Genomic DNA, 27,768 nt, shown 5'->3' on the forward strand with positions numbered 1-27,768 from the left:
TCCAGTCACCTGGCACCATTTCATCCAGGTGGCATTGACACAGGTGCAGGCATCCGGGAAGCTATCGCCGTCACTGCGTATGAGGGAGCCGAGGGACTAGAATTGCTCTACTTTCTTCAGGTCTTCTCCACCAGTGCTGATGGTTCCATTGGTTTGTGGGCCGCATTCCATATATCCCGTTTTCTTGATGATCAGTTGAAGTCCAAATTCGCCAAGCCGTTCATTCTATTGCCGCATTTGCTTTTGGAGGTCTGCACGTTGTTCATTCACCAAGAAGATATTGTCGGCATAGAGGAGTGACCACAGATGAGGCGATTGGAGGGGCGAAAGCGCCGATCCTTGATGTACTCCAATGTTGATGGCGAAGGGAGGCGATGTTCCCACTGCGCATCGGACCATACTGGTGACGCTGCGGTACAGTAGTTGGATCCCTGGGACATAGGCTTCAGAGACATTATGAGCTCGTAGGGCGTGTCAAATGAGTTTGTGTGGGACACGATCTAAGGCCTTTTCCAGGTCGAGGAATGCCATGTGGGTGGGCTTGGTCTTCTCGCGGTGCTTCTCCGAAAACCACCGAGCAACGTGAATGGCATCCGTCGTTGCACTCCCTTTGACAAAACCACATTGGTTCGGAGTGATGGAGACAATCTTGTGGAGCCTGGCATCAATAACCCGTTCAAATATTTTCATGGCGTGACACAGCAGCCGGATCAGCCGATAATTTGAGCATTCAGTCACATCACCCTTCCAAATTGGTACCGTGGTACTGGTTGTCCAAGCTGCTGGGGCTGCACCCTCATTGATGATTCAGTTGAATAGGGCAGCAAGGATCGTGGCACCTTGGCGGCCAAGGATCTTCCATGTTTCAGCTGGAATGTCGTCGGGGCCGGTTGCCTTCCCATTCTTCATTTTCTTCGTCGCTTCTTCGACCTCCTTGATGGTAATTGGGGGCACAGGTCCAGAGACCGGGTCGGCACTTTGGATTGGAGGGTGGTCAAATTCCTCGTTGCTAATTTTGGAGGAATTTGACCATGTCAAATTTGGCAGTGTCCCATAATGTACAGTACTTTATTCTCATACAAAGAGATTTTATTTGGGGCCAATTTCTCCTTCATGAAAAAGCTATGAATTAGACAGAAATTGTCTGGCCTGATTGGAAAGATAATTTCTAGGCTATCTCCAGATCCTCAAGAATGAAAACATTTAATGTGTGAATGTTAATGTGGCAAGCTCAGCAGTTTGTTTCTTTGTAGCTTCGAAGCAGTGAAAGAACTGGCCTGTGTTGTGCTGTTTCACCTCTTTTTTAATATTTTCAGAGTAAAGACAATCTAAAGGCAGTGTTGGCCTAAATAACAACCAAGGTGAGGAACACCCCACTATCAGTTGACAACTTCCTTTTTATTACTGTGTTTGGTAATGTGATCTCAAAGTAATTTCTTAAGGTAATTTTTATCTAGAAGAAATGACATAGAATTGAAAACTGAAAGACTGAAATTTTATAAACATTCACATTGATACATGAATGTACAGTTTCTTTCTTAATACCCAAATAATCTGTGAAACATTGGGGGGAGTGAAATATTTATTATTTCCCCCCTCCCCCCAGCACATTGCATTCAAGAAATGACTAATCACTTAGTTCAGCAGCCCCTTCAACCTGGCCTCTAATGAAAGTTCCCAGGTCCCCCAGCCTTTCTGCTCCAAGATGCTTTAGCCTGGATTCATAAAGATGAAGTGGAGGAAGAGAAAAAGAGAATTTGTGTGTGTATTTCAGAGAGAGGAGAGAGAGAGAGAGAAATGATGGTAAGTATTTACTTATTTCTCCAGGTGAATATTTAGAACTATACTGCCATCATATGACCAATATAGCTTGGTGCAAAGACAGGATGGATTTATATGGATATTAAAATTTGAATAGAATATGCCAAGTTTTTGTCACACAATCAGAATAAGATACAGCAGGTTCATTCTGCAGTTTTGAAAGATGCTATTTTGATTTCCTCTACTAGATCAATGGGCACACTTGTGTTGACTGGATTGAAAATAAAACTATCCCTTGGTAAATAAAGAGGTATTGTGCAACTCAAATAATATGAAGTTTTCTGACTTTTACTGTCTGGTTCTTAATCTAGTAGAATATTTAACTGAAGAAAAACACTTTCGACTTCTCTAATGAGAATTAAACCTATTGGTTAGCTTTTTGAAAGACAGAAACAGTAAGTGGGTAGGAGACATAAGATAGATATATACATTCAACTAAACCATGGTTTGTTTCCAACATGAGCCACCTTGAGCTCCTGGAGGAAAGTGAAATATAAATCTCATAAAGTATGCTGGCTGGGGAATTCTGGGAGTTGAAGTCCATCCATCTTAAACTTGCTGAGGTTGAGACACACTGCACTAAACAAGTCAGCAAATAAAGGAAGGGAGGCTTCTGTTCCTTTTGCCAACCCTGGCTTTAGCCTTCCTTAACAAGCTGAGGAAACCTCGGAAGCTTCCGTAGAACTTGCTCCCAAGAGATAATACCTCAACCGCGTCCGTTTTCCGACGTTCCTCTTTCACTTTCTCTTTCTGGGTTGCCATTCCCCGCCTGGTCTCATAAGCGCTGTAGCTCAATTTCCCCTCAATGGCAACCGCGCGTGCCTCCATCTCTATGGTTTCTCCAAACAGAACCGCCTGCTGAAATGTCGACGGTCTTCCTCCTGGGACTGAGGTCTTCTTTCATTCGCGTCTTCCATGACATCACTAAGCGGAAGCGGAAGCCAGAAACGGGAAGTGCTCGGTGTTTACGGAGACGAAGAGGAGATGGCAACGATTGTGGATAATGGAGCTTCTCCGGCTGGGACGGTGAGAGAGAAGTGTCGCTAGAAAAGGGGTAGAAGTTCCGTTTAGGGCACCCTGCCCCGACCCGGTGGCCACTGGACATACTGGACTGCAACCGAAAGCTGCAGTCCAGCGCCGCCCCAGGCGCCGGGTTGCGAAAGGTTGTTTGTATCCTGGGGAGCAAGACATTTGGTTTGGCCGGAGCTGCCGTTCTGATTCGGTGGCAGGAATGGGGAACCTGGGCTGAACTCCCAGCATCCCCAGCCAGTGGCCATGTGGCCGTGCTGAGTGAGCTGCAATTCAGCAATGCCTGGAAGACCCCAGGCTTTGTAGAAGGGAGACCAGTTAAAGCAGATGATGGGGAAGATTTAGTGCTGAATGGCGGGGAGGGGGATAAGAGAGAGAATCTCACCCTTTTTTGCTTTGCTCGCTTGCGTGGAAGTTTGATACGAGAGAGACAGAAATTATAGGTAGATGCTGGAATTGTAAGTTTAGAATAGAGCTTTCCACAAATTATCATGTCAGTTCCCTTTCCTCTGTATTTAGGAATCAGTTGATAAATCCTTTTTACATGGAGCCTCCTAACCCTCCCCTTGCATGTTGAGATGTTTTGCCCATTGATCGATTGATAATGTGCCATCAAGTCTTAGTTGACTCAGCAACCTGATACATTTTCTTCGTGATGATCTATCCCTAACCTGTTCTTTCATATCTCCCAACAGTGCACTCATTGCCACTGTAACTGAGTCCATCCATCTTGCTGCTGGTCATCCTCTTCCTCTCTTTCCTTCCCATGTTATTGTTAATGTTATTATATATTACATAATATAAAAATTAATAAATATACATAGTATAATATATATTATTAACAAGGTATTGCTCATGTTGAGGGTGATTTACAAGGGTAGTTGGTTTTTCTTAGTTCCATAAACCACTCCATCATCCTTGGTCCATTTCTTTATTTTAATTGTCTGCCTACTGTGTTGGGGAGGGGAAACCTAGTATAGGTTTTTACCACTGAAGTGCCTTTTCTCCCAGTACTGTATTGTTAAAGCTGAAGACAATAATTATAACTCAAAAGCCTCTGCCTTGCATCTTTTGATTTCTTAGATAATACAGAATATGATGATACCAGATCCTGAGTGACAGACAAATCTTGATTATGGTTTTAGACCAGTACAAATAAGACAGTAACAGCAATAAAAACAATGGATCCAATTTGTCCAAGTCAGATCAGATGCGTTTAGTGCTGCATTCAGTACGTGATTCTGAGTGTGAAACTGCTTTTTATACTGTGGTAGACTGTATAACCCAGTATTTCTCAATCTTGGCAACTTTAGGTTGTGTGGACTTCAACTCCCAGAATTCCCCAGCCAGCAAGGCTGGCTGGGGAATTCTGGAAGTTGAGGTCCACACATCTTAAAGTTGCCAAGGTTGAGAAACACTGGTATAACCATTTATCTCAGCACCAGATTTTATTCTTTTTAATACATATGGGTTAAATTCCAGATGGTTTCTAACACTTCAGACAGTCCGGTGACAGCAGAAGAGGTTGCTGCTCAAAAAAGAGAAGAACGGCTTAGAAAATTCCGAGAACTTCATTTGAAAAGGGTAAGGTCTCTTTGTGACATTTGGATTCAGATCCCAAAACAGTAAACCTGTTAGGGTCATACCTCTATTAGACCAAATTGTATTATAACACAATGTATAAGATTTACGGAGCAACAATTCAGCCACAAGATACGAAATGGCTTGAAGAAGGGAAGGAGAAAAACAGTTGGTAGTTGTTCAGGATATGATGTTCGTAATTGTTTTTATTTTATTTTAATTCTGTTTGCCTTCCAGAGTCACTTGTTGAGATGGGCAGCCATATAAATTGGATGGATGGATGGATGGATGGATGGATGGATGGATGGATGGATAGATAAAATCTGTCTATGTTTGTCTTTCTTAGTACTCGGAGTAGGATTCAGCCATGGAAATTGATCTTATTAGATGCTGAGTTACTATCGCTCTATAGCAGCATCTTTTCAGGATAGCTGGAAGGGGAAAGAATAGGCAACAAGAGCTGACTACTTATTCTTGGAAGTACATGGTCAATATCTTGAGCGCGTCTCCATGGTTAGGGGAAAGTTGAGTTCCTTGGTAGATGGAAATCACTAGCCGTAAATGAATGTTTTTATGTTACCAAGGCTGAGGAATGATGTTATTGTACTAGGTTAAAATAATTGACAATAATGTCCAGAACAATTAATATTATGTGGTAACAGTCCCACCAGTAGGCAGATTAATCAGCCTCTGCTGCAGGATTTGTTTTTCAATTTTTAGTTGCATTGCTATGGGAGTTTAGTATTCCCTGGCAGAGTTTTTATTATTATTAGTGGAGTTTGTTGCTACATTAATTTTGTTGCTGCTTATCCCTGGTTTCTGTTTTCTTATTTATTGATTGCTGATAAATGGGAGATGTTGTTGTCTCTTGTTTATTTTTAAAAGAATGAAGCCCGCAAGTTAAATCATCAGGAAGTTGTGGAGGAGGATAAAAGGCTGAAGTTACCAGCCAATTGGGAAGCAAAAAAGGCTCGCTTAGAATGGGAATTGAAAGTGGAAGAAAAGAAAAAGGTAAACAAGCAAATAACCTGACATGTTTTTAAGCCAATTAGAAAACTATCTCCAAGTTCCATTCTACAAAAGGCCCACAGCTAAACAAGTCTCTACTGTTAATGCTTTTTCACTGGCTTCTGTTAGAAATGAGCACTGACAGATACAATATTTCTTCTTGCACCATTACTTGAAAGTATTGGCATCCAAATATGACCCTTTTGCTTTATGCTTTAGTGTGTGCAGAACACGTGATGTACATTAATTTAATAATCCTCAAAATAATTTTCATGCTTTAAATGAAAGGCTGATGTAGTGTGTCAAAGACCAGAATTCCATTATTATTCCCAAAGTGAGATTTCATAGCCCTTCATTATTCTTCAAACAAGAGTAAAACCACAGCATAAAGGGTATTTTTTTTAAAAAAAACACAATAGCATTAGTATGCATCTGTGATTTCAAGAAAATCGTTCTTTAGTGTCATATGCTTGCATAAACGTACCCAGTGAGTATATGTTTTAGGCAGGATTTAAACAAGGTATTTCATAATTCATTCCTTTTGTCAGGGTCTTCTAGGAAGATGTCAACGGTTGGGACGATTATGGATATTAGAAAGAGAAATCAGCAGCAGATCACATATAATTCAGCTGGAGACTAACTATATTTTATATGGAAATATAAAATATAAAACCTTTGTTTTAGAACAGCTTACTGGGAAAAACGTTTTTGAGGTTCTGTGTTTTAAATTATTAAAATCGGTTTATTGTATGCTAGGAATGTCTGGTGAAAGGGGAAGATTATGAGAGAGTGAAGTTGCTAGAAGTTAGTGCAGAAGATGCAGAACGGTTTGAGAGGAAGAGGAAGAAGAAAAATCCTGATCTTGGGTTTTCAGGTAGGGGGGAAACGATCCTTCCTGTTTCCAAATACGTGTTGAATGAAATGAAAAGTTATAAGCAGCGGCATATATCGGGTTCTTGTTGTAGGACTTGACCCTGTGGGTTGTAAGCAGTTTGGAAGGGGATCACAAAACATTTTCAAAATTGATTATGGCTGCCCAGCCAAACTCACTCCTGCATGTTGTGGGCAAGTCCGAAGTGGGAGCAAAAGCCGCTGCCATATGTCCATCACAGCAGCTCTTTTATCTGTTATTCTTCGTCTTTGCTCAGGAAAAGGAGGTTACACAAACTCATTTATCATCATGGAGGGAATCACAGTATTGCTGAGGTCGAGAACTCCTGCCCTAGATGGTAAAAGCCTCCTGTTCACTAGTTCATTTCTTTGCTCTATAGACTATGCAGCTGCTCAATTACGCCAATATCAGCGGTTGACCAAGCAAATTAAACCTGACCTGGAGAAGTATGAAAAGTTAAGAGAAGAAAGGCAAGTCATTTTGTCTCACAGTATTTTTTATTAGTGTTGCTACGTAGTAGAAAGATCTGGAATGAATCTTTGCAAATGAGGTCATGCCCACACTCAAAGGCATATGAATCGGAATTATTTTGCACAGGTGGTATAAAAGTAGAGAGGTAATATTCCATCTACCTGGTTCAATTTTAGTTAAAGAGAACGAGAGAAGTGGAGAAGATTGCAGGCATGGAATCAGAATAGACTGTTAAGCAGTGCCACCATAATGGGTCAGACTGTTTTGTTTTTTTTTTTTTGGTGCCAAGTCCCTGAGCTAGAGAAATTAACAAAAACATTGCTGACAAAGTTAAAATTATTTCCTCCTCTCCCCCCCTCAGTGGTGAAGATTTATTTCCAACTTCAAATAGCTTACTCCATGGAACTCATGTGCCCTCCAAAGAAGGAGTTGATAAAATGGTTTCAGATCTTGAAAAACAGTAAGTGCCTTTTTCATAAAGAACCACATTTTAAAATTTATTAAGCATCTATATGGGCCTCTTATCATAGACTTCCTGCTGAAACTCTATGTCAGATTGCATCATTTGAGGACTTCGTACTTACAAAGAGGGAGAGCCGGTTTGGTGTCGTGAAGGCACCAGGCTAGAAACCAGATGTTGAGTTCTAGTCCTGCCTTAGGCACGAAGCCAGCTGGGGGACCCTGGGCCAGTCACTTTCTCTCAGCCCTAGAAAGCAGGCAGTGGCAAACCACTTCCGAAAAACCTTGCCAAGGAAACTGCAGGGAATTGTCCAAGTAGTCTCCAAGAATCAGATGCAATTGAATGGATTAAGATTAAAAAAAAAACCTTACAAAGAACAGAGGGTCCATCTGATTTTCTTTCCTATTTATTTTTCCAACAATGTAATTATCAGGCTTTTGGTGGCAAGGTTTTAAATTGCTTTGCCCTTTATTAATTTAAATCCATTGAAAATGTTCTAAGAAATTACATTAACTATAGAATGCAAAGGCAGAGACTGATTTGCTTTGGACCGGTTAATCAAGTTTTTTTACTCCCCTTGACGCCATTAGCTGAATATGCAAGAAAATACTTTCTTTCCATTACTGTCTCAAATGGAAGAGAACATCCGGAAGCTACAGCTGGTTCAGAATGCAGCCGCGCAAGCAATTTTGGGTGACCGTAGGATGGCACACGTTAACACCTTTGCTGCAGGAGCTGCATTGGGTGCCAGTCTGCTTCCAGGTCCAGTTCGAGGTGCTGGTCATCACAAAGCCCTACATGGCATGGGGCCAGGCTACCTGGGGGACCGTCTCACTCCCGTCCCAGTCAGGCAGAGAGGGCGTTACGGAGCCCATCCATGAAAGAGTGTCAATTGGTGGGGCCCAGAAAGAGCCTTCTCTGCCGTTGCCCCCACCCTGTGGAACATTCTTCCCCCAGAGGTGAGGCGAGCCCCCAACTCTCCTGGCCTTCTGGAAGGGGGTGAAGACCTGGCTCTGCCATCTCACATGGGGCGTGAGGAGTAACCAACTCAGGGTGGTTAGCACCCTGAGATTCTCCCATAAATTAAGACTGTTTTAACACCCCTATCTTGGATTATATTTTTGTTTAACAATATGGTTTTATTGTATTGTATTTTAATAATTCTGATTTTATCCCAGTTTTATTGTAAGCCACCCAGTCGCTCTTTGAGTGAGATGGGTGATAGCGGAATTTGAAATATACATACACACATATTTCCAGTACCTCATTAAGGTCTGAATTCAGTGTAGCTACATGTACGTAGGCTGAGTATTTCAATTTCTCTTTCAGAATCCAAAAACGTGAAAAATACAGCCGGAGACGTTCTTACAATGACGACGCAGATATTGACTACATTAATGAGCGGAATGCTAAGTTCAATAAAAAGGCAGAGAGGTTCTATGGGAAATACACTGCAGAAATTAAACAGAATTTGGAAAGAGGAACAGCTGTCTAGACTGAAAAGTTCAGGAGGCCGGCTCTGCTTTCTCAGAGTCTGGCTTATCTAAAGCCTGTGTGTAAAATATGCTTTACAAAGAGGAAGTTAAAGCATGTTCTAATACTAGAATGAAACTTGTCCAAGAACATTACTCTTCTATCAAAGGGTATATTAGAAAACAGTAACAACTGTAATTGTAGAAAACCAAAGTATTTGAAGTTATGGTTGGTGAGCCCATTGGTTTTTTTTTTAAACAATGAGAATCTGGAATCACAAATCCAGATGTTTCTTTTAATGTTCCTGAGGTTTATTTGAAAGGCATTGCCTTTGTTGTTAGTTAATATGGTAACTAGGAGCTGTAGTGTATAAAGCTGTTTTTAAATTGCTCTTGGTATTTTCTGTCTGCTTAGGTGAGCATCTGGTTCATAGTAGTCAGTGGAGACCCCTGAAAAGTAATGCAACTAATACAGGCAGGTATGCAGAACATGTTCAAGTAGTCTTGGCTTTTGTACACCAAGAAAAGCTGGCTTGGAAGACTCTAAATGCTAGGTTTTATCTTTAGAAATGTGATACCATTCATCCTGCGCAGCAAAAGAGGTCTGCTTGATCAAAGGATGCCATAATAGGGGGCAGCTTTATTATTCAGGTGTGGCTGAATAGAGTCAACCATGGCTGGGCATAGTGCTTGGGTGTAACATGAAGATTCTTTGCTTTCCAAGGACTGGGCACACGCTCTGGGCTAACTCCACCCTCCTAGGCCTTGCCAGTTGATGTTACCATGTAAATAGGTCTTTAATACTCAGTCCTTCAAACGAGCAAAAGTCTCCAAGTCTGTAAAGTGGCATACCACCTTTGCCTCCCTCCAAAAGTTCTTGCTCTTGTTGGAATTAGGTGCTGCCGCAGTGTGGTTGCTCCTCTTCTGGTTGCTGCCAAGCTCTGCTCTTATGCAGCGTTGCTCTTGAGCACTCCAGCTGAGCTCCCGGCAGCAATCCCACCAGGATATGCTGCTTACTGTAGCTTGTGGTCCTGGCAGTTGACCAATAGCCCTCTTGCCTGCCTGCAGTAGTTGTGAATTTCCAGTGTCGCCTCCCACTTCCTTATCTGCTTGCCCATTTTATCTCCTTTTCTCCTACACCCCGTTGTAGCTTTTGCTTTTGTAAACTAAGGGCCTGTGGGTGGGGCGAGGCTGCCTCTGGACTTCACACATTCCTGAAAACACCAGGATGTGGATCAATTCGCCAGACAGCTGGGACACCGGTGTGTGGATGCTTGAGTAAACTGTGAGTGGGGGGATGAATGAATGAGCCCATCTCTCAAATTTCTGGGGCTGTAAACTTCTACGGCCTTTTGGGAAGACATTTTTGCCTGGCTGCAGCTGCTTTCCCCAAGCACAGACAGCAATCCCAGTTCACTTCCTCACAGTGAGGGCAAAGGAACTGCTTTTAGATCCTGAATGGGTGCTTCCAGGGTTTGAGTTAGTAATTTACTTGTCTCTGATGAGGCTGCACTTCGTTACAATATTTTTCTGTACACCACAGTTGAGTGTTCTGAACATGTCTGACTGTGGTAACGTATCACTATAATGCATTTAATGGGGGGCTGCCTTTGGAATTGGTTCCAAAACTGAAGGCAGTACAGAACGGACTTGATCGATGCCGTGCGAGCACTGCTGAAGTGCTGGTGCTGGCTTGCCTTTTAAGTGTTTGAGGCTAGGTTCTGAAACCTCTGTCTTCCATACTGGCTTCTGGCTTGCGTTCTGTCAAGAGAATCTTACATCTTACACAAGAGGAAGAATAATCCTGCTCAGAGGCAACGGAAAATAGTTCAGCCCAGGATAAATTCCGTAAGAGTTATGGAAGAACTTCACAGGCTTCCAAAGGCAGATGAACTCAATTCTTGAAGACTTCCACATTAATGAAGAAAGCTTCCAAACATATAGGAAGAGTTTGATCACAACATTGCCCATGGATATAAATGTTAATTCTCCTTTCATTATATGGCCAGGATAAATTATGAAAATTTGGGGAAAACCTTAAGTTGTGCTCAGCATGGTTGAAGATAGCTGTTTTATATTATTAATCTTTTCTGGAGTATCTACCTTGACGCCACCTATAAAATATCGCAATTGTTAGTTCAGAAGGCATCACTTCTTACCTGTAAAAGTATACAAGAAATTTTTATTTATGTAATGTGCACTAGAAGTAAAAACCTTTAACACTTAAACCTCTTTTCAGTAGGTTTCCTATCCTTTCTCTGCATTAAAGAATATATGTGTACTGTTTAACTCTCTTAAGTATAGCATCTGTCATAAAGTAACTTAAAAGCGTTCTTTGGTTGATTACAAGCCACTCAAGACTGCATTTTTAATTAAGTATTACTGCACTTCCTTACTCCAAAGATTGCACCATTCTAGAATACCTCAAACTCATTTGCTACATTTGTGGTTGCTCATTTAGACCAAGGGGCAAAAAGTGAGCACATCAACACTGAGTACTGTACCATCCCTTGGTGAGCTGGCAAACTGAATTTTTCTGTGTCTCTTTGCTATAGAGGCATACAGGGCCACACTTCCTTCCAGCACCATCCTGCAGCTGGCAATATCACTTAAGTGGGTGGGGCTGACATTTTTAGACATGCTTTATTGGGGTACTTGCAAGGAAAAACTGGTACACTGAGTCTTCAAAAACAATGTTCATTTTGCCCTTTTAAAACTCCCCCAAAAGATGACATGGACTGATCTGGAAGTTCTGAAGTGGTATTTCTGATACATTACACCTCTGTTTTAAGATACCCATTTTACCCCTTAATGCAAAAGCAGACTGTTTAATTCCAACTCTGTTCCATGGGTGGCAAACAGCATCCCAGAAGGTTCACCAATAGCTTATGGGTAATCCATCCCTGTACTCTTATACTACTTTAAGTCTTTTACATTTCAGAGGACAGAGAATCTAATCAAATGTGTGATTTCCTGAAACAGCTGTTTTCCCATGTCTTATTCCTTTGAATAAAAACAGTAAAATTCCATACAATATTCAAAGTTTATTTGAAATTTTTCACTATTAGTTTTTTTGTGAAAGTTAAATGAAAATACACCACTTGTATAAATTAATCCTTGACTATTTTAATGCCATTTTTTCTTGAATGCCATTGTAATGTCATACAATTCAAAAACATCTAGCTATAACACAGTATTTACACAAGCTATGAGATTAAGATAATCAATGGCATATTAAGTACTACCTAAGCTTGCCCTGACCAGTCCTTTCTGCTTGAAGCATGGCTTATTTAAATGTAAATGTTATTCCTATCAAGCTTATTCACAGCTAAATAAGAACTTCAGATTTCATATTAGAAATGTTTAAATCTGCAGCCTCCACAACACACAAGGATCAACATGTTAATATTAGAAGTTCACTAACCACCTTTTGTTGCCTTTTGTGCTAACTGCAAAATATAGGAGTATTCTTGTTAAAGCGAAACATACAAGTAAGCAAGCTGAATTACCAGCAGGAGCCATAAATCATACTGTTCAAAGTGCTGACTCAGAAGTACAAGTTATAAAATGAAAGTTTATTTGTTCTTATGTTACATATATTACACACTGAAAACTGCTCTCAAATTCATTTTAATAATATATCCTGCTTGTGACATAATCCATTTCAGTCAAAAAGAATTATTTACATAAAAAAAAATCCTACCTGTATTCTCTGGGCCTCTGTGCTCCATTTTCTATCTAAAAAACAAATTCTAGTTTCAAATGAGATAACCTATATTTAAACCCAATACTGAGATATTTCAGATGCTATTAACCAGAATAGAACTATTAGCACGCTCTGAAGGTTGTACTTTTAGGTGAAAAATTATGAAACTCATTCTTAACAGGAATCCACTGGCCAATAGGGCCCTCTTTTTTCTCTTCTCTTCCTGGGGATACTACAGCATCTTTAGAATGCAAACTTGCTGATTTCAGGGCCCGTGGCCTCGGCATTATATTCTGAAAAATAAAAATTGTAAGTGGAAAATTAGAACAAGTCAGGATATACACTGCTGTTCAGGCACTACCACTGCGTAGATGTTTGTTTTTACAGGTAGCATACTAAAATGCTGGAATTTCCATTAAAATCCTATTCAGATTACTGTCCTCTAATACTCCTACAGTATCCTAAAATTGCAATCCTTCCTAAGGATGTGCAACTGCATTAAAAATATTGAACAAAAATACTGAGTTTTTGTATCTCAGAAATTACATGAACAAAATGCAAAAATCACAAAATTTGATTTTGCCATATGAGTTGGTTAAGTAGTTTGCTTTTTCAGTATTCAGACTAGTTATGGATAAATTAAGTTTCTCCTAGAGGAATATACTTCGCATATTTTCAAATTAAAAAGAACAATCCTTTCTATGTACTTGGGAATAACTCTCCCTAAATTTAGTTGGGCTGCCTTCTGAACAGAGCTATATAGGATTGCAAAACAAGCTACACAAAAATTGCTGATCAGTTTGCTTTCAGACAAAAGAACTCACATTCGGATTAAGAGTAATGCCCTTCGTTGCAGAAGTCATCTCAATTCCATTTTCTTATCTTCTGTTTGTTTGCTGGTCTGCTAGGGAGAGAATGTTTATATTTTAAATTACTGCCACCTAAATAACTTAAATAAGGTTCTGCTCTAGCTTCTGAATAAACGTGCAAACACTACAATTACTAATCTGAAAATAATTCTATCAGACCTCCAAATAAGTATTATTGGGATTAAGGAGGAAGTGCTGACCAAATTGCTAAAATTTATGGTCATGTTTGCTATTTTCAGTAAGTTTAGCTTAGGTTCATACCCACCCCTAAATTTTAGATTCTTTAGATTCTAGATTAATGAAAAGGTACACTTCATTAAGGATTATATTTTGTTATTTCCTACTAGAGAAGAATTGAGGAAAATATTTTCAAAATCAACAGGCAGTTCCTAATCTTTCTTTCAATACCTAGAATATAACATTTATAGTATTTTACTACCTAACATCACTGCTTAAGAAAGTAAGTTTAGACTTTTAATTGTTCAGTTTTATGTAAATACTTTCCAACCATTTCAGACTTACTTGAATCCTACTTCCCCTCCCGTGAGTCACAGCTATTGCCCACAATCACCAACAGATTTTCTTCATCAGAGCTGGAGACCACATTCATGATTTCTATAAGACAGAAATAAAGCATGTAAAACGTGTTGTGTGTTTGGACAATGGATTTCTGGGAACAATTCATTCCATGACAGTTTGGCAGGTACTATACTCTGTTTAAAGTTTAACATCCATTTGATATAGTTTGGGTTAACAAGAAAAATAGAAGGGACAATTTTAAAAAAAATGTTCAGAGTGGGTGGATTCTTACTTCTTTAAAAAAACAGAACTCACGTGATTCCAAGATTACACGGTAGCTAAGATCTGGTATCTAGAATTTGTTACCAAACTCCAGAATTCAGTTTTCAAAATGTTTATTTTCCCATTATGAAATAATGCAAGGTTTACTTTTTTCATGGGGCCCTTAAAAGAGTTTAGTTTCAGTATCTGAAAACCTGTTTCATATTTACCTTAAAATATAAGTTGTTCTCTTTTGGTTTTCCATTTTCATTCGATTTTGTGTCAATTCTTAAACTGGCTGGCAAGACTATTTCTTTCCCAAAGGTTTTAGCCGCATTAGCCTTTGCTATTTCCAGTAGTTCTCTCTTTTCTATGGAAATAAAGTTTGTTTAAAATACACCAATTTCTCATTCAGAGACCATTTTTACTCTTGCCCCATACTTACTGAGGCACTAACATTCCCTCATCAGTTTTAATTATTTTAGTACTTCACACTTCTTTCACATGTAACAAGCCAAGGCAATCTTTCCAAAACCACCCAATGATTGAAAGACTGCACTGTAATTTGAAGGCAGGTACCTAACATGATCCATTCAATCACAAAGCTTCTGACGTATATGTTCCCTTTTCCAAGATTTGCCATTTTTTACCTATAAAGTACATGTTATAAGACACTTCAAATATTGCCATTTTCATATCTGGACAAAGAATTTTCCAAATAATTTGGGAATACTTTCTTGACAACCCAAGATTCTTTCCCCTAAATACCTTTTTCCGTCAAGTGAAGAGGAGTTCTACTGCGAGATCTTGTTTGGAAACGGGTTCTAGAGCTTCTATAAGATTCAGGACGTACAGTTCGTCCAAACCCATAGTATCCTTGGCTTCTTGATCTACTTCTGGAGTAAGACCTTCTATAGTATGATCTAACAGGAGATTGGCTCCGTGATCGATATCTTGGAGGTGAGCAATGATATCTTCTGTAGTATCTAGGATGGCACCTTTCCCGGTATCTGTAATTGCGTGATCTTGAGCGACTCCTGGAATAAGTTCTTGAGTGTCACCTGTATCTCTGAGAATAATTCCTTTTAGTACATGACCTTGATCTGCTCCTTGACCTACTCCAGCTTGTGGAGGAAGATGAAATACTTGAACTAGATCTTGAACTATAAGATGAATCACTGGATGATACTGAGGAGGATCGCCCGCTACAGCTGCTCCTTGAACATGAAGGAGATCTCTCTTTAGGTGAGCTCAGAGGCAAGTCATCCATGAATCCTGTCATTTCATCTGTCTTCTTGCTCACTCTCTGCTTTTCAGAAATTCTAGAACATGTGCCTTCTGCTTTCTGCTGTCCAATCCCAATCACTTTTGTTTTTAGATGCCAGGGGGAAAAAAAAGTATTTTAGAAAAACCACAACACTGTAACTTAATTATTTCTTATTTCTTCTTATTAGGTATTTCTGACCTGCCTTTTTTCATGTTCAGTTTTATAACCACCACTGGAACTATTTTCCAGCTTTACTCAAATCCTAGCAATAAGAAAGTATCTATTTAGGAGGCAAGCCTAAGCAATTTATTTGGACAACTTTCACTTGTAACACAAAACAACAGGGTTAGAATTCTTGTACCCACAAAGATTAGGCATCTATCTGCACTTAATACTCAAAATGCCGCTGTTACATAATAAACAGCCATTTTAGCAACACACATAATTGCTATGGAGTCCATCCTCCTATAAACACAAGTCCCCAAGTCTCTTTCCTTCCATGAATCTGTTTCTTTTTGCTTTATTTGCAATCATTTTTATCATTGCTAATAAATTACTGCTGCACATTTAGAGAGGTGATTGTATCCTTCTGCTCTCCTCTATCTCACAACCACCAATTACAGAATTTCAGATAACTACAAATATTTTAGCTATCAAGAATTAACTCAACATAAATCAATTCCTTGTTTAAAAGAAATTACCATCAAGTGCCACAGAAATTCCTTTCTTCTCGTAACTTCCATGGATTTGGTGAGGACTCCTGTAAAAGAGTTTAAGATTCTGAATCAGATTTATAGCAAAATCAGCCTCTTCCTACTGCAGACCTTAGTATTTCTCTGAAAAACAGCATACAGAGATATATTTCATTAGCACTCTAATGAAATGCATTGTAACATCTCACTGACTTCAGTGTAAGCATTCAAGCACACACCTTAGCCTGCTATAAACAATACATGGGAACAATTATTAATAGAGTTCAGCCATATAATTCATCTAAATCAACAGTACATATTGTTTAGTACAGCTGCACTCCATCTACCTGCAATACCAGCTCATTTTAACTAAACCATCATTATCAAATTAACAGGTTGTCTAGATTTACATAATATACCAAGCTATGTTAACCACATTGGCTTAATTTGCACAATATTGAGGCACAAAGCAATCGTGAGTGATATGCAAACCCAGACAGCACAAAACTTCATATATTAACAAAACTTTTGACTAGATGATCCTTAACTTCCCCCCGTTAAGCTCCTTACATCTTGAGACATAAATCTGCTTCAGACCTATTATGTGTACAAGAGCGAGCCTCTGAAACACATCAACTTCGTGCAGTGTGTATAATGGAAGGCATAATATACCTACTGCATAAGTCACCTTTCCACGCAACTGATTTCCAAAGCCATTTACAGCAAATCAAAGCAGCTCAATGTAGCTTACAGAGTGCTTAGTCCTTAGAATTTAACTACTACTTCACCTTGTCCGCAAGTTAGCAAAATCCTCTTTACCTATTATGGCAAATATACTCAATGCCTTTGGGAATTGTTTTAAACATACTCATTAGGAAAAAAAAGGTCCAATAAAGAGCAGACCAGCCCCTGAGGTTAAAAACATGGGTAGAATGCACTATGATAAACATAATTCAATGTTCCTCCAAGTTTACAGTCAAATAAAGAGGGGGGCTACAAGAAAGGGAAGATAGGAAGCAATTAGTTAAGTCAATATTTGTTTAGCTATAGACAATTAAGAAAAAAAATCTGTAATTTGCCCATTAAAAACTGACAGCAGCAGAAATTAGGTATGGTTTCTGTACAAGCACAAACCATTTACACTTATTTTTCAAAAAAACAAAAAACCCACAGAGGCTTGGAGACAGGATTCCTAAATAAAGACTTCAGAACCGAACTGCGTATCTTATTAGAGCCAGTGACCAATACGTAAGTATTTTAAAAACAAACCCGGGGCAACGCGAAAAAAGTGGGCTTCGCGGGGAGATTTTAACGCAGGAAAATCCAATACAGGTTTCTACACACCTCGAGCAGCTTCGGCCGACTTTTATAGGCAAGGCGGGCCAAAGGGAAGCCCAGGGCGAGCCTCGCTTTCCGCCTCCCAGAAACAATTAAATCCGTGACAATAACTAGCGGGTGATGCATAACCCTTTCTCGTCAATATTCGAAGACCACCATCCTGATGCCCTGAAAGCCGCGCCCTGCTGCTGCTGCGGATCAGCTGCAAACCCGGTACCTCCACCAGGCCTTTAAGTACAGCGCTAGTCTTACGGGGGGGGGGAGGGGGGTGCGATTAAATCCGGTTAACGGTGTGTGAACGGAGCCACCGTGGCGGGCTAACATTACGCCACCGCCCATCCGAAGCAGAACAATACTGAGGTTTTTTTAGGTCTAAGACCCAAAGGAAAAAAAAAGCCGAACAGGACTCACTGGCGCCAGCCGGATTGCTCCTGGCTCCGCGGAGGTCCCTGAGGGGAGAGCTCGGCTTCGTTGGTCACCGCCATTAGAGCAAGAACGCGGAGATGCTCCGAATTCCGCACGCCAAAGGTGAAAGAAGTAAAAGCCCACTCGGTTATCGGTCAAGGCGCCGTTCGCGGCTCCCGGGGGAAAAAAGCGCGTTCAACCGGCTCCTCGTCAGCAGCAGCAGCAGCTGCCGCCGCCAAGCCATCCCGCTCCCTCAAGCGCCCGACTCCGTCTGAGGCGACCAGAAGCTTCCAGAACAGCTCGGTGAAGGGCGGGGGTGAAGCGCTCGCGCGTTGAGTCCCAATGGCGCCATTGCGCAAGCGCGCTATGGCGTGGGCAGGACTCGGGCGGTCACCATAGAGACAGGATACTACTCCTCCCCCTTCTCTGCTTTCCTCGGCTGCAGTAGTTCATCGTAGCGCTGGGGGTGTGGCTTTCTTAGGCACCGCCTCCAATCCAATGAGCATTTTCTCCCGATTAGATACTTCCAACCTGCGGGCGTTTCAGAAGAGAATAGAATACTTTATTGGCCAAGTATGATTAAACATACAAGGAATTTGACTTCGGTGGAAGAGCTCTCAATATATTTATATAACATCAAAAATAAACAATAGTAAAGTAATAATGTTATTTACTAAAACTATACAATCAAGAAAGAAAGAAAAAAATTGAAGGAAATAATACTACGGCTATTAACTAACACACACTCATATTTAAGGGGAGAATTAAGGGACAGTGTACTGCATCTGTTGTCTAACCTATGTTCACATTTAACAGAGCATTACCGGTCACATCTTAGCAGTCATGTCTTACCATGCATTGTCAATCATTATATCAGGCTACATTAATTAGGAGTTCAACAGAGCAATGGCAGGAGGAAAAAAACTGTTTCGATGTCTAGATGTTTTGACCTAGGTACTCTGTAGCGCCGTCCTGATGGTAGAAGTTGAAACAGTTTGTGTCCAGGATGCGAAGGGTCTGCAGATACTCAGAAAGCTTTAAAACGTGGGTGTTTACTTATGCATGGGATCAGGAGGTTAACTGAGATTGATGACTTCTGTTTGTCCTCGGCTGCAATTATGGGTTTTATATTATTGTTCATTTGCACTGAGTGCTTAATCCCATGTTAGCCACTCAGAGTCACCACTGTGAGATAAATGGCCATATAAATCGATTAAATTAATACATGAAATAAGATCAGCTAGATGGCAGGTCTTACGTTCTGCAAATATAGTCCACGGGTCTTGGGCTGCTTGGTTTTTCTTTGTGCATTACCACGCCCTCTTCATTATAAAGGCGATGGTCCCCTACCATTCTGCCTGAGAAGGGCGATTGGAGATGTTGATTAGCTGATAAGCATGTATTTCCTCCTTAAGAGACAGCTCCCACCCTAGGAATTGATTGATGAAGATCGAATTGGCCACAGAAAAATGGGTGGAAATCAGAATACATTTTGCAACCACGCCTCAGTGCAAGATTGAGAGTTAAAAACGGTTACATAAGAAAGATTGGCACAAGAGGGTTTACAAAGGGGGCTGGGAAGGACATAAGGCCAGTTCTGTGTGAGCAAAGGGGATGTGAGGGTGCTCAGGTGGAGAAAAGGCCAAAGCAGCTATATTATGGTTTATTCAAGAAAAAAGGGCATTTGATTACCTTGCCCACGCAGAAAACAAAAGGAAGAAGGGGTAAACCTGCAAAAAAGTCTGTTTGCAATCCTGTATATGCTCCCTTGGGAGTCAGCCCCATGGGTTAGAAATCAGAAATCTTTCAGGAACAGAGCGACCCTCATGCATTGCACCTTCCACCTCGCCCTGATGTGTCATATGAAAAGCTATCTTCAGTGTCTTTCTTAAGCAGCAAAAAGCATTGGCGGGGGTAATTGTCACTTTTTAAAAAAAAAAACAATTTGACCTCCCAGGCTAGATCTGAGCTTGACATAAGCGAAGTGTGTCTCGGTGTTTCGAAAAAAGGCTCTCAAAACACAGCCACAACCCACCGACTCCACTTTGGGCTGAGCGTCCGCGCAGCCTGCACCTAAACTGCCAAGCCTACCCAGCCGGCTGGCGGCGCATGCGCAGCCCGAAAACCCTGGCGAAAGCATGACCTCGAGAAGCCCTGCGCGCGCACGAGTGAGCGAGCGAACCGAGTTCGCGCTTGCGCAGTAGAGGCGCCTTGCCTGCAGCTAGGGCCTTTCGAGCATACGGGTTCCTACGCCGGCTCCGCTTTTGTTTACTTCAGGGTGAAGGCGGGGTTACCGTTGGCTACGCCTGCAGTCAGCTGAGCGCGGGCCGCCACGGCTTCTTCCTTCGGGCCGGCTACCTCTGCAAGGCGCTTGAGGGGCGGTAAGTGGCGAGCAGACCTGTTGGCCTCCAGCGAAGGGTCTGGGTTGGCCCAAGAGGCGCTCGGCGCCGGCCGGCGTGGGTGTGTCAGGGGCGGGAGAGCCGCGGATCGCCCGAACGACTTTCCTCAGAAGCAGGGCCCTGCGCTTTTGGAGAGCCGCGCTCCCGCGTTCCCACGACGCCCTTAAACTCGGGGACTGAATGAAACCATTTGGGGGGTTCGCGCGATGCGTTTACCCGAAAGGTTCACCCCGGAAGCCGCACCGTCTCAGATCACCACAGTGAAAGCTAGCCGAGTTTAGCTGGTTGTGGGAACGCAGGTTTCTGGGGTTCTCACTGATCTGGGTTAGCGCGTGGTGTAGCATGGCAGCCTCGGAGGAGGGCTGTTTCGCATTCTCAGCCAAGACCCATAGAGTTCAGTGGGTGTGTTCAGTGTCTAGGACAATCTCAGTCTAGCGTTTTTCAAACTTGGCAACTTTAAAGATGTGTGGACTTCGACTGGGGAATTCTGGGAGTCGAAGTCCACACAGCTTTAAAGTTGATTAGATTGCAAAACACCGGTCTGTCATGTTGTTCCAACCTTGTGGAGATCTTATGTACAGTAGCTGGAATTGCTGGGTTTATGTAATCATGATTGATTTAGTATTGGGATTTTTTTTTTGCAGTAATGCAATTTTCTGAGTTGGCCTGATACATGGAACCACAAACTACACTAAAATGTGGCTGGCAGGTTTGTAATGATGTATGTTGTGTGGACCTAGAACAGTGGGTTAATTGAATTAAACAGCATAATTTTGCCATGAGTCCAACAGGATATGTGAGCACTGCTCTTCTTGTAGTAGGAAATGAGGTGTTCTAGCCCCGCAAGAAAACCAGTATAGAAAACTAAAAAGTATTTCAGTGGAACAATGTGAGATCAATAGTCTTAATTGCTATGCATTTGGGGCAGCTTAATTTTGACCTGTGAATACCACAGAGTTTGCCAACTGGACTGTTGAAGTTTCCTTGCAGAAGGATGTTTGAAAAGTGGAAATCTAGTTGGTATTAAGAGTTTTGTGTTCCTGTGTCATTTTGTTGATATGCAGGCCAAAGTTTGTGTTCATTTGGGATTTGTTGTTGTTTATTCGTTTAGTCGCTTCGGACTCTTCGTGACTTCATGGACCAGCCCATGCCAGAGCTTCCTGTCGGTCTCATTTGGCATAACTTCCCTGTTTTAAGCAGAAGTGATTTCTGAAGAGAATGCGAATAACTGATTTGCATTCTTACTTAGGAGGAGGAGTTTTTACCCTGAGGGAGCCTGTCAGTTTGGGCTGAAAATCTGTCCAGTAATGGAAGTTGTATGTGGGATACTTTCTACTGTATGATAATCATCTGTTTTTGGTAAGGAAAAGCAGTTAGCTGGTCGTAAACATTTGCTTGTTACCAGCATAGGTTATAGTCAAGTGTATCTGGAGACTAGCAGAGCACAGCTGAGATACATTTCAGCACCTCTGGATCTGTCTCTGTGTTTGTGTACTTCATATATGCCTAAAGGTATCTATTACATTTTTATGTATATCTTGGATTCTAACACTTTGAAAGCAGTAAATACAGTTATCACATTAAAAACCATGCATTTAAAACAAAGCAAAACTAGAGAAAGAGAAATCACATTCATTTTCTCTCCTAGGTTTTTCAGAGCACTGAAATATGTCTGGGTTCCTTGAAAATGTTAGATGCTCCGAGTGTGTTGACTGGGGAGAAAAACGAAATACAATCGCTTCTATCGCAGCTGGGGTGCTGGTGTGTATGTTTAATTCTTATTTGTACTTTTTCATGCCTTGCATTGGTAGGTAATATAAGCAATCTCTTTATAGTTATACTGTGAATATTTTACATGCATAGTATGAAATAATTCATAGGTCCACGCTGAAAAGAAACAAATTTATTGATCTAGGTCAGGAGATTTAGAATGGAGCTTATCCTTTAATATTCTTCTATAAAAGTATTGTTACTTGTGGTCAACTAAGTGTTCATGCTCATTACAATCTTTTCTCATAGTCTCTGGAATATTACCACTTTGATGTCTGGTAGAGTAGTGATAAAAGATTTATAAGCATTGTGTTGATGATGCTGATAATGGAAACGTGTTCAGTTTTTTACAGGTTGGTGGATTATAATAGATGCAGCTGTCAAATACCCAGATTCAAAACAGTTCAACCATTCATACCATGCCTGTGGAGTTATAGCTACAGTTGCATTCCTAATGTAGGTAACATTTCCATCCCAATGTTAAAAATATTTCTTTAGAATTTGTGTTAAAATGTATGTTCAAATCTAATACCTAATCTTCAACATCAGTTGAATGTTCTGTAGTTTAATCAGACTGTATAATTATTCTGTATAACCAACCTATGGATTTGTTTTGTTTTGGGATATAGCTACCTTGGAGTAAATGATTTTTGTGGGAAATGGGCTGACATCACTTAGAATTTAGGTAGAGGAACATCTGGAAGGCCACATATTACCCATGGTTATCCCAGTTTCAGATGGAAATTCCAGTATGCCATAGTAGTGAAAGATTGGGTTCTGAAGTGGCTGAAGGCTGATTTCTGCCATGAAAATGTCAGGTGGCACTAGCAAGTTTTTGTCTTTAGCCGCCTTCCTTCTACAACATAGGGATAATGATTCTGGTCTGCCACATGCTGTTACTGCAAGAACTGCAACAATATAATGCAAAGTTATTGAGCATTTCAGATACTTAGATATGCCTTTCAGTTGCTGAATTCGCAGTACTTGAACATGCCAAATTCCATTCTGTGTTATTCATGTAGGATCAATGCCGTCTCCAATGGTCAGGTGCGTGGGGACAGTTACAGTGAAGGATGCCTTGGGCAAACAGGTAACATATTTTTCCTCTCATTATTCCTCTTTGCGTCACAATCAAGCAAAAGCTAATTTATAAAGAAAGACAGCGGCCCCTTTCCTATCTGTCTACAAATACATTTTTTGCCATGGAAGAGAAGTAGCAGCCCTTCTTTATTCTGTTGATTTATCAAGTTGGGATATGATATGCCTGATTTTACTGAGAAACTTCAGCTGCCATTTTATTTTCTCATATACAGTTTGAGGCCTGATTTATTTTCTCCTATCTTAGCAATTTATATGTCATGCTAATTGATTCAGACCTCTGTCTTGTTCCCTCTGCATCCCAGAGACTGTTCTAAAAATGGTTTCAATAGTTGATTCTTAGGCTACCTGTATCTTTATGTAGCCATTTTTGTTTCTCAGGGGATTGGAGAGAGGTCTTCCCGGCCCAGTATTAGATTATCAAAATAAGCTTTTAAGGAGATGTAGTGAAAAATGCTTGTTTTGCTAAAGATACGTATTTGAAAACATGATGTACCACATTTGTACAATTTGGGGGGGGGGATACATTTTTAGGGTTTTGGTCATAGAATATTCCTAACATTCTACGGGTGTTTATCAAGCACAAACAAGGAAATCTGCTTGTGTCATATGGCAAAAAGTGTTGAAGCTGCTTCTTTTAAAAATAATGTGTTTATATTTGTGTACATTAAGGTGCTCGCATCTGGCTGTTCATCGGTTTTATGTTGGCATTTGGATCCCTGATTGCATCAATGTGGGTCCTCTTTGGAGGCTATGTTATTAATGGTAGGATGACTGCGTGTGAAATAACTTTGAATTGTAATCTTCTCTGGAAAAGGGCTATTATCTTTTTTTTTCCTGTGGAGCTCTTATAAAATTCCATTGTAAATAAGAAATCGTGGCACTGTATCAATCACAGTGAAATCTGCCCAAGACATTCTTTTCCTGGAGGCTCAACACAGTCATAGCACTGTTGTCTTTTTCCTTAAGATCTTCCATTTAGGCTATGTTCACCCAAACGCTAAATCCAATATAATATTTATTGCATAAGCCACAATGGGCTGAATTTTAGATATACACAAATTATATTGTGCTTTAGTGTGTTGTGTGAACATGGCTTAGTTGTGAAGGCTCATCCTGAACATCTTTGTTGAGACGATGTAAGAAATATATTCTTTAGAATGTGATCTTAGGCATATTTGCAGAGGTAATCTTCCATAACAGAGTGAGACTTGCGAAGCGGAGGAGGAGGGTTATTTATTTTTCATCTTTCCCCCAGAAACATAGGCATAGGACAATGCACGTAGCACCCCCTCCTACAGCTTTTTACCATGACATTATCTTTGTGAGAGAGGCTAGGCCAGTGTTTCTCAACCTTGGCAACTTTTAAGATGTGTGGACTTCAACTCTATGCTGGCTGGGGAATTCTGGGAGTTGAAGTCCACACATCTTAAAGTCACCAAGGCTGAGAAACACTGGGCTAGGCTAAAAGACAATTAGTGCCCAAAGTCACCTAGTGAGTTTCTGTAGCCATAGGTAGATTTGAATCTCTCTCCCAGGATATAGGCATCCAGTACAGTACAATCCTATGTTCAGCCCACTGTGTTCAATGGGATTTACTACTTAAACAGTTTGCTTACATCTGCAGTACTGTATTAGCATGTAGAATCTACAACTGAGAACTCTCAAGGGGAACGTCACGAAACAGTAGCTGCTCTTGTTTTTAGTGTCCAATTCTATCTACCGTTCCAACTTGTACTTGATTTGTCTTTTGGTGTGTAATTACTTACTGTGGCTTGAAACAGAATGCTTTGATCACTATTTTAATTGTGTCAATTAAAAAGATAGCAAAAAGATTTTACGAACAATCAGGATAGAAAAGCCGTATCAAATTTTTGAAGTAAATAAATGTCTAAAAACTGTTTGCCAGATTCTGATAGAAATGGCACCATCAGAAGCCATCTGATAATGCTTTTAACATTGAGAAAATAAACTAGACTGGTGTGGAAAGACACTAATAATAAACTTCAGAACCTGATCAAATAATTCTTTCCTCAGACAAACCAGAAAAACCACCAGTTTATCCAGGAATAGCAGTCTTCTTTCAAAATGCTTTTATTTTCTTTGGGTAAGAATGCTTTCCATTCTTTATTTGGATTTATTATGCACATCTATTATCTATTATGATCTGTTACACACATCACCTGGATATTTTTGGAAGCCCTGCATAAGTGGTTGTTATAAAAGATTGGGGGCAGTGGTGAAAATGAACAGGTTTCCAATACTGATATAAATGTTAGCAGTGATGTGTGGGAGCATTACCATAAAACTTACAAATTGGAATGCTTTAAAAAAAGATTTATTTAGTATATTTATATCCCATCTTTCTCTTTTATGCTAATTAAAATAATGAAATACGTACTGAGCCTACAAAACTAATAATCATAAAAATGTATTTATAGAGTGCCTTTTATTAAGGCTTATAACAACCAACTCAGTTAAACAATCGTAATGTCAGGGACCGCCAGTAAATATGAAACTTTACCCAGTAAAATTACAAAAGTGTAACTAAATGCAAATCAAATAATAATGCTCTTATAAAACAGCATCAAACAAGAATAAGCAGCAGAAGAATCTGATGAAAGAAGTTTTTTTTAAGTTATACTATATCATCTTTCCATTCAAAAAATAATAACAAAATGGATCCCAGACTAATAATGAAGCTTTTGCTCCTGAGAGATGAGCTACTGTGGCAAAGACTCTCCTGTTGCCCAGTGATGGATTTTACGTGTGATCCAACATTATGGTGATGGAAATTTGCACAACAGGATTTTCCCATATACTGTTTCCCCTTGCACCCCCAAAATCAAGAGCAGGTTTTGGGTACTATAGTGGAAATGGGATTCCATCTCCATTTCTGCTCATGAAAGTACCCTTTTGAATTTCACCCCATAGCTTTACTGGAGAACATGGTTTTCTGCAGAAAGCTTAGGTTGCCCATGATGTCCTCCATCTGAAATAATATTCAATCTGATTCAGTACAAGGCAGCTTCCTCTTTATCTTGTCCTGGAGAACGGCATCTGAAGAAGTATTCAAGATAAGCATTTCTTGCCCCCATATGAGCTATCCTTATCTAGATGATGTCCAAAGAAATGTGGGTGGTGCTTGATTTTGAAAAAGAGAGAGGTGTTTATGCCAACATTGCAGGCTTTTTATTTTTTACAAGGACACACCGCAGTTGCTCTTTTACCAACTCTGCTGCGTGTCCAAATTTCAGGTGTATTTCATATACTGCAACAGCTGTAAGGCATAGCAAAAAGAAACAGTGCAAATGACAGACCCTGTAGATAGCATTATGTAAAAATACAGTTGGACTGAGCATGCCAGAAAGGGCGCAGGCTGTGCAGTTCTCTTGGGAAAAGCTCCACGCTTTCCTGTGCTAACCTCTGACTGTGCCCTGGTTGAGCAGCAAAGTTTCAATTTAGGGGCCTTTTTCTCTTTCTATTACTGTTCTGACAAAAGTAAGCTAGGTTATCTCAGAAGGACTAAGATCTCTGAAAACAGACAACTTGCACTTCTTTGCCTAATTTAGACATCATGATAAGCCATAGGTTGTTCATTTGTGGTTCACTGAATAAATCTTTGCTTATTCACAGAAGGCATAAAGCCAGAAGCAAAGAAGCCATTTTAGGGCTTGGCAGTATGAAACTAGCCATTCGCTAACATGGATTTTAAATATACTAATGGCATTTTTGGCTGTAGGGCCAATTCAGGCCTTGTGGTGTGGGTTCATCATGCACTGCAAGAGTTTGGGTCACCTGTTTCCTTTTTGAAAATTGGGGAATTCCTGCCAGTCAGTGTAAAGAAGAAAATGGGGCGAGTCAGTCTGTCTGTCTGTCTGGTGTGCTCTTACCAACATGGTCTTTTTTTTTTTTTTTTTTGCCTTTCTCATTTCCTTCCTTCGCTGGTTGGCCTTTTCAGCATCAGAACGTTCCTTTACGGTGTCTGTTTGCCTGTAAAGTACGAATGCCGAAGTACAGTCCAAAGCGGTGGAAGTGCCCTTTGAAATGATGGGGGCCGTATTAACCTGTGACTGAAGGAAGTCTTTTCTGCTCTGCTCTCTTTAACATGAGGGTCTTGACATCCACATAGCTAATAGTTTGTTTCTCTTTCTAACAGCGGTCTGGTGTTTAAATTTGGACGCACTGAAGATTTGTGGCAATAAGTGACGCAGAGCGTCTCACCTGCTATTTTTAATCACCCATTTTGTAATACTAGTGCTCTGCTATCAGCGAAGAAGAAAACTCTACATTTTAAAATCATGATACACATTTCCATTTTTGTTCCCTTCCACTTGAGATTTTTCTACTGTTGGCTTTTTGACATTAAAAATTGTAGCCTGTGAGTAAGGTGAGATGGAAGAGGGACACTTAACTGTCCTCTTACTGAATGTTTTTGTTATACCTTAATATTGATGTGGGGTTTTTTTTTACCATTCCTTTATTTGGGGTGGGTATAAGTGCTATTTCTTTTTTAATGTGAAAATACAGGACTGACTGTATGTGGAATGCTTGTAAATGAAGGTTATTACTTCTGTGCATAAAAATGTAATAGAGATATACTGGTACCATGTTTCTAATGTGACTTTCTGGCTTGCAGTTCCTTGCAAAGTTTTTGGATTCTAGCAACAGCATATCCATATCTCCCCCCACCCCAAAGAAAACCTCACA

The 27,768-nt window shown here is 40.5% G+C and overlaps 3 protein-coding genes across 3 annotated transcripts; 2 read left to right on the forward strand and 1 right to left on the reverse strand.

Moving 5' to 3' along the window:
• The first annotated feature begins 2,776 nt into the window (after nucleotides 1-2,776).
• On the forward strand, nucleotides 2,777-9,125 carry SYF2 (SYF2 pre-mRNA splicing factor). The gene is made up of 7 exons (XM_063312077.1): nucleotides 2,777-2,847; nucleotides 4,333-4,434; nucleotides 5,317-5,442; nucleotides 6,196-6,313; nucleotides 6,711-6,801; nucleotides 7,164-7,262; nucleotides 8,592-9,125. The coding sequence occupies exons 1-7, from the start codon at nucleotides 2,806-2,808 to the stop codon at nucleotides 8,755-8,757; spliced, it is 744 nt and encodes a 247-aa protein (XP_063168147.1). The 5' UTR covers nucleotides 2,777-2,805; the 3' UTR covers nucleotides 8,758-9,125.
• A 3,165-nt stretch (nucleotides 9,126-12,290) lies between these two features.
• Nucleotides 12,291-18,010, reverse strand: RSRP1 (arginine and serine rich protein 1). Its single transcript, XM_063311931.1, is given in 6 exon segments — nucleotides 12,291-12,733; nucleotides 13,265-13,924; nucleotides 14,320-14,459; nucleotides 14,858-15,454; nucleotides 16,058-16,116; nucleotides 17,798-18,010. Coding segments are annotated over 5 exon segments (879 nt in total). The 5' UTR covers nucleotides 17,872-18,010; the 3' UTR covers nucleotides 12,291-12,733; nucleotides 13,265-13,915.
• A 2,046-nt stretch (nucleotides 18,011-20,056) lies between these two features.
• TMEM50A (transmembrane protein 50A) lies at nucleotides 20,057-27,651 on the forward strand. Its single transcript, XM_063312562.1, has 7 exons — nucleotides 20,057-20,172; nucleotides 21,839-21,951; nucleotides 22,304-22,416; nucleotides 22,983-23,050; nucleotides 23,731-23,823; nucleotides 25,096-25,165; nucleotides 27,218-27,651. Exons 2-7 carry the CDS (start codon nucleotides 21,859-21,861, stop codon nucleotides 27,261-27,263), a joined length of 483 nt encoding a protein of 160 aa, XP_063168632.1. The 5' UTR covers nucleotides 20,057-20,172; nucleotides 21,839-21,858; the 3' UTR covers nucleotides 27,264-27,651.
• Nucleotides 27,652-27,768: the final 117 nt, after the last annotated feature.

Source organism: Candoia aspera, chromosome 10 (genome assembly GCF_035149785.1).
Source record: "Candoia aspera isolate rCanAsp1 chromosome 10, rCanAsp1.hap2, whole genome shotgun sequence".
Lineage (NCBI taxonomy): Eukaryota > Metazoa > Chordata > Lepidosauria > Squamata > Boidae > Candoia > Candoia aspera.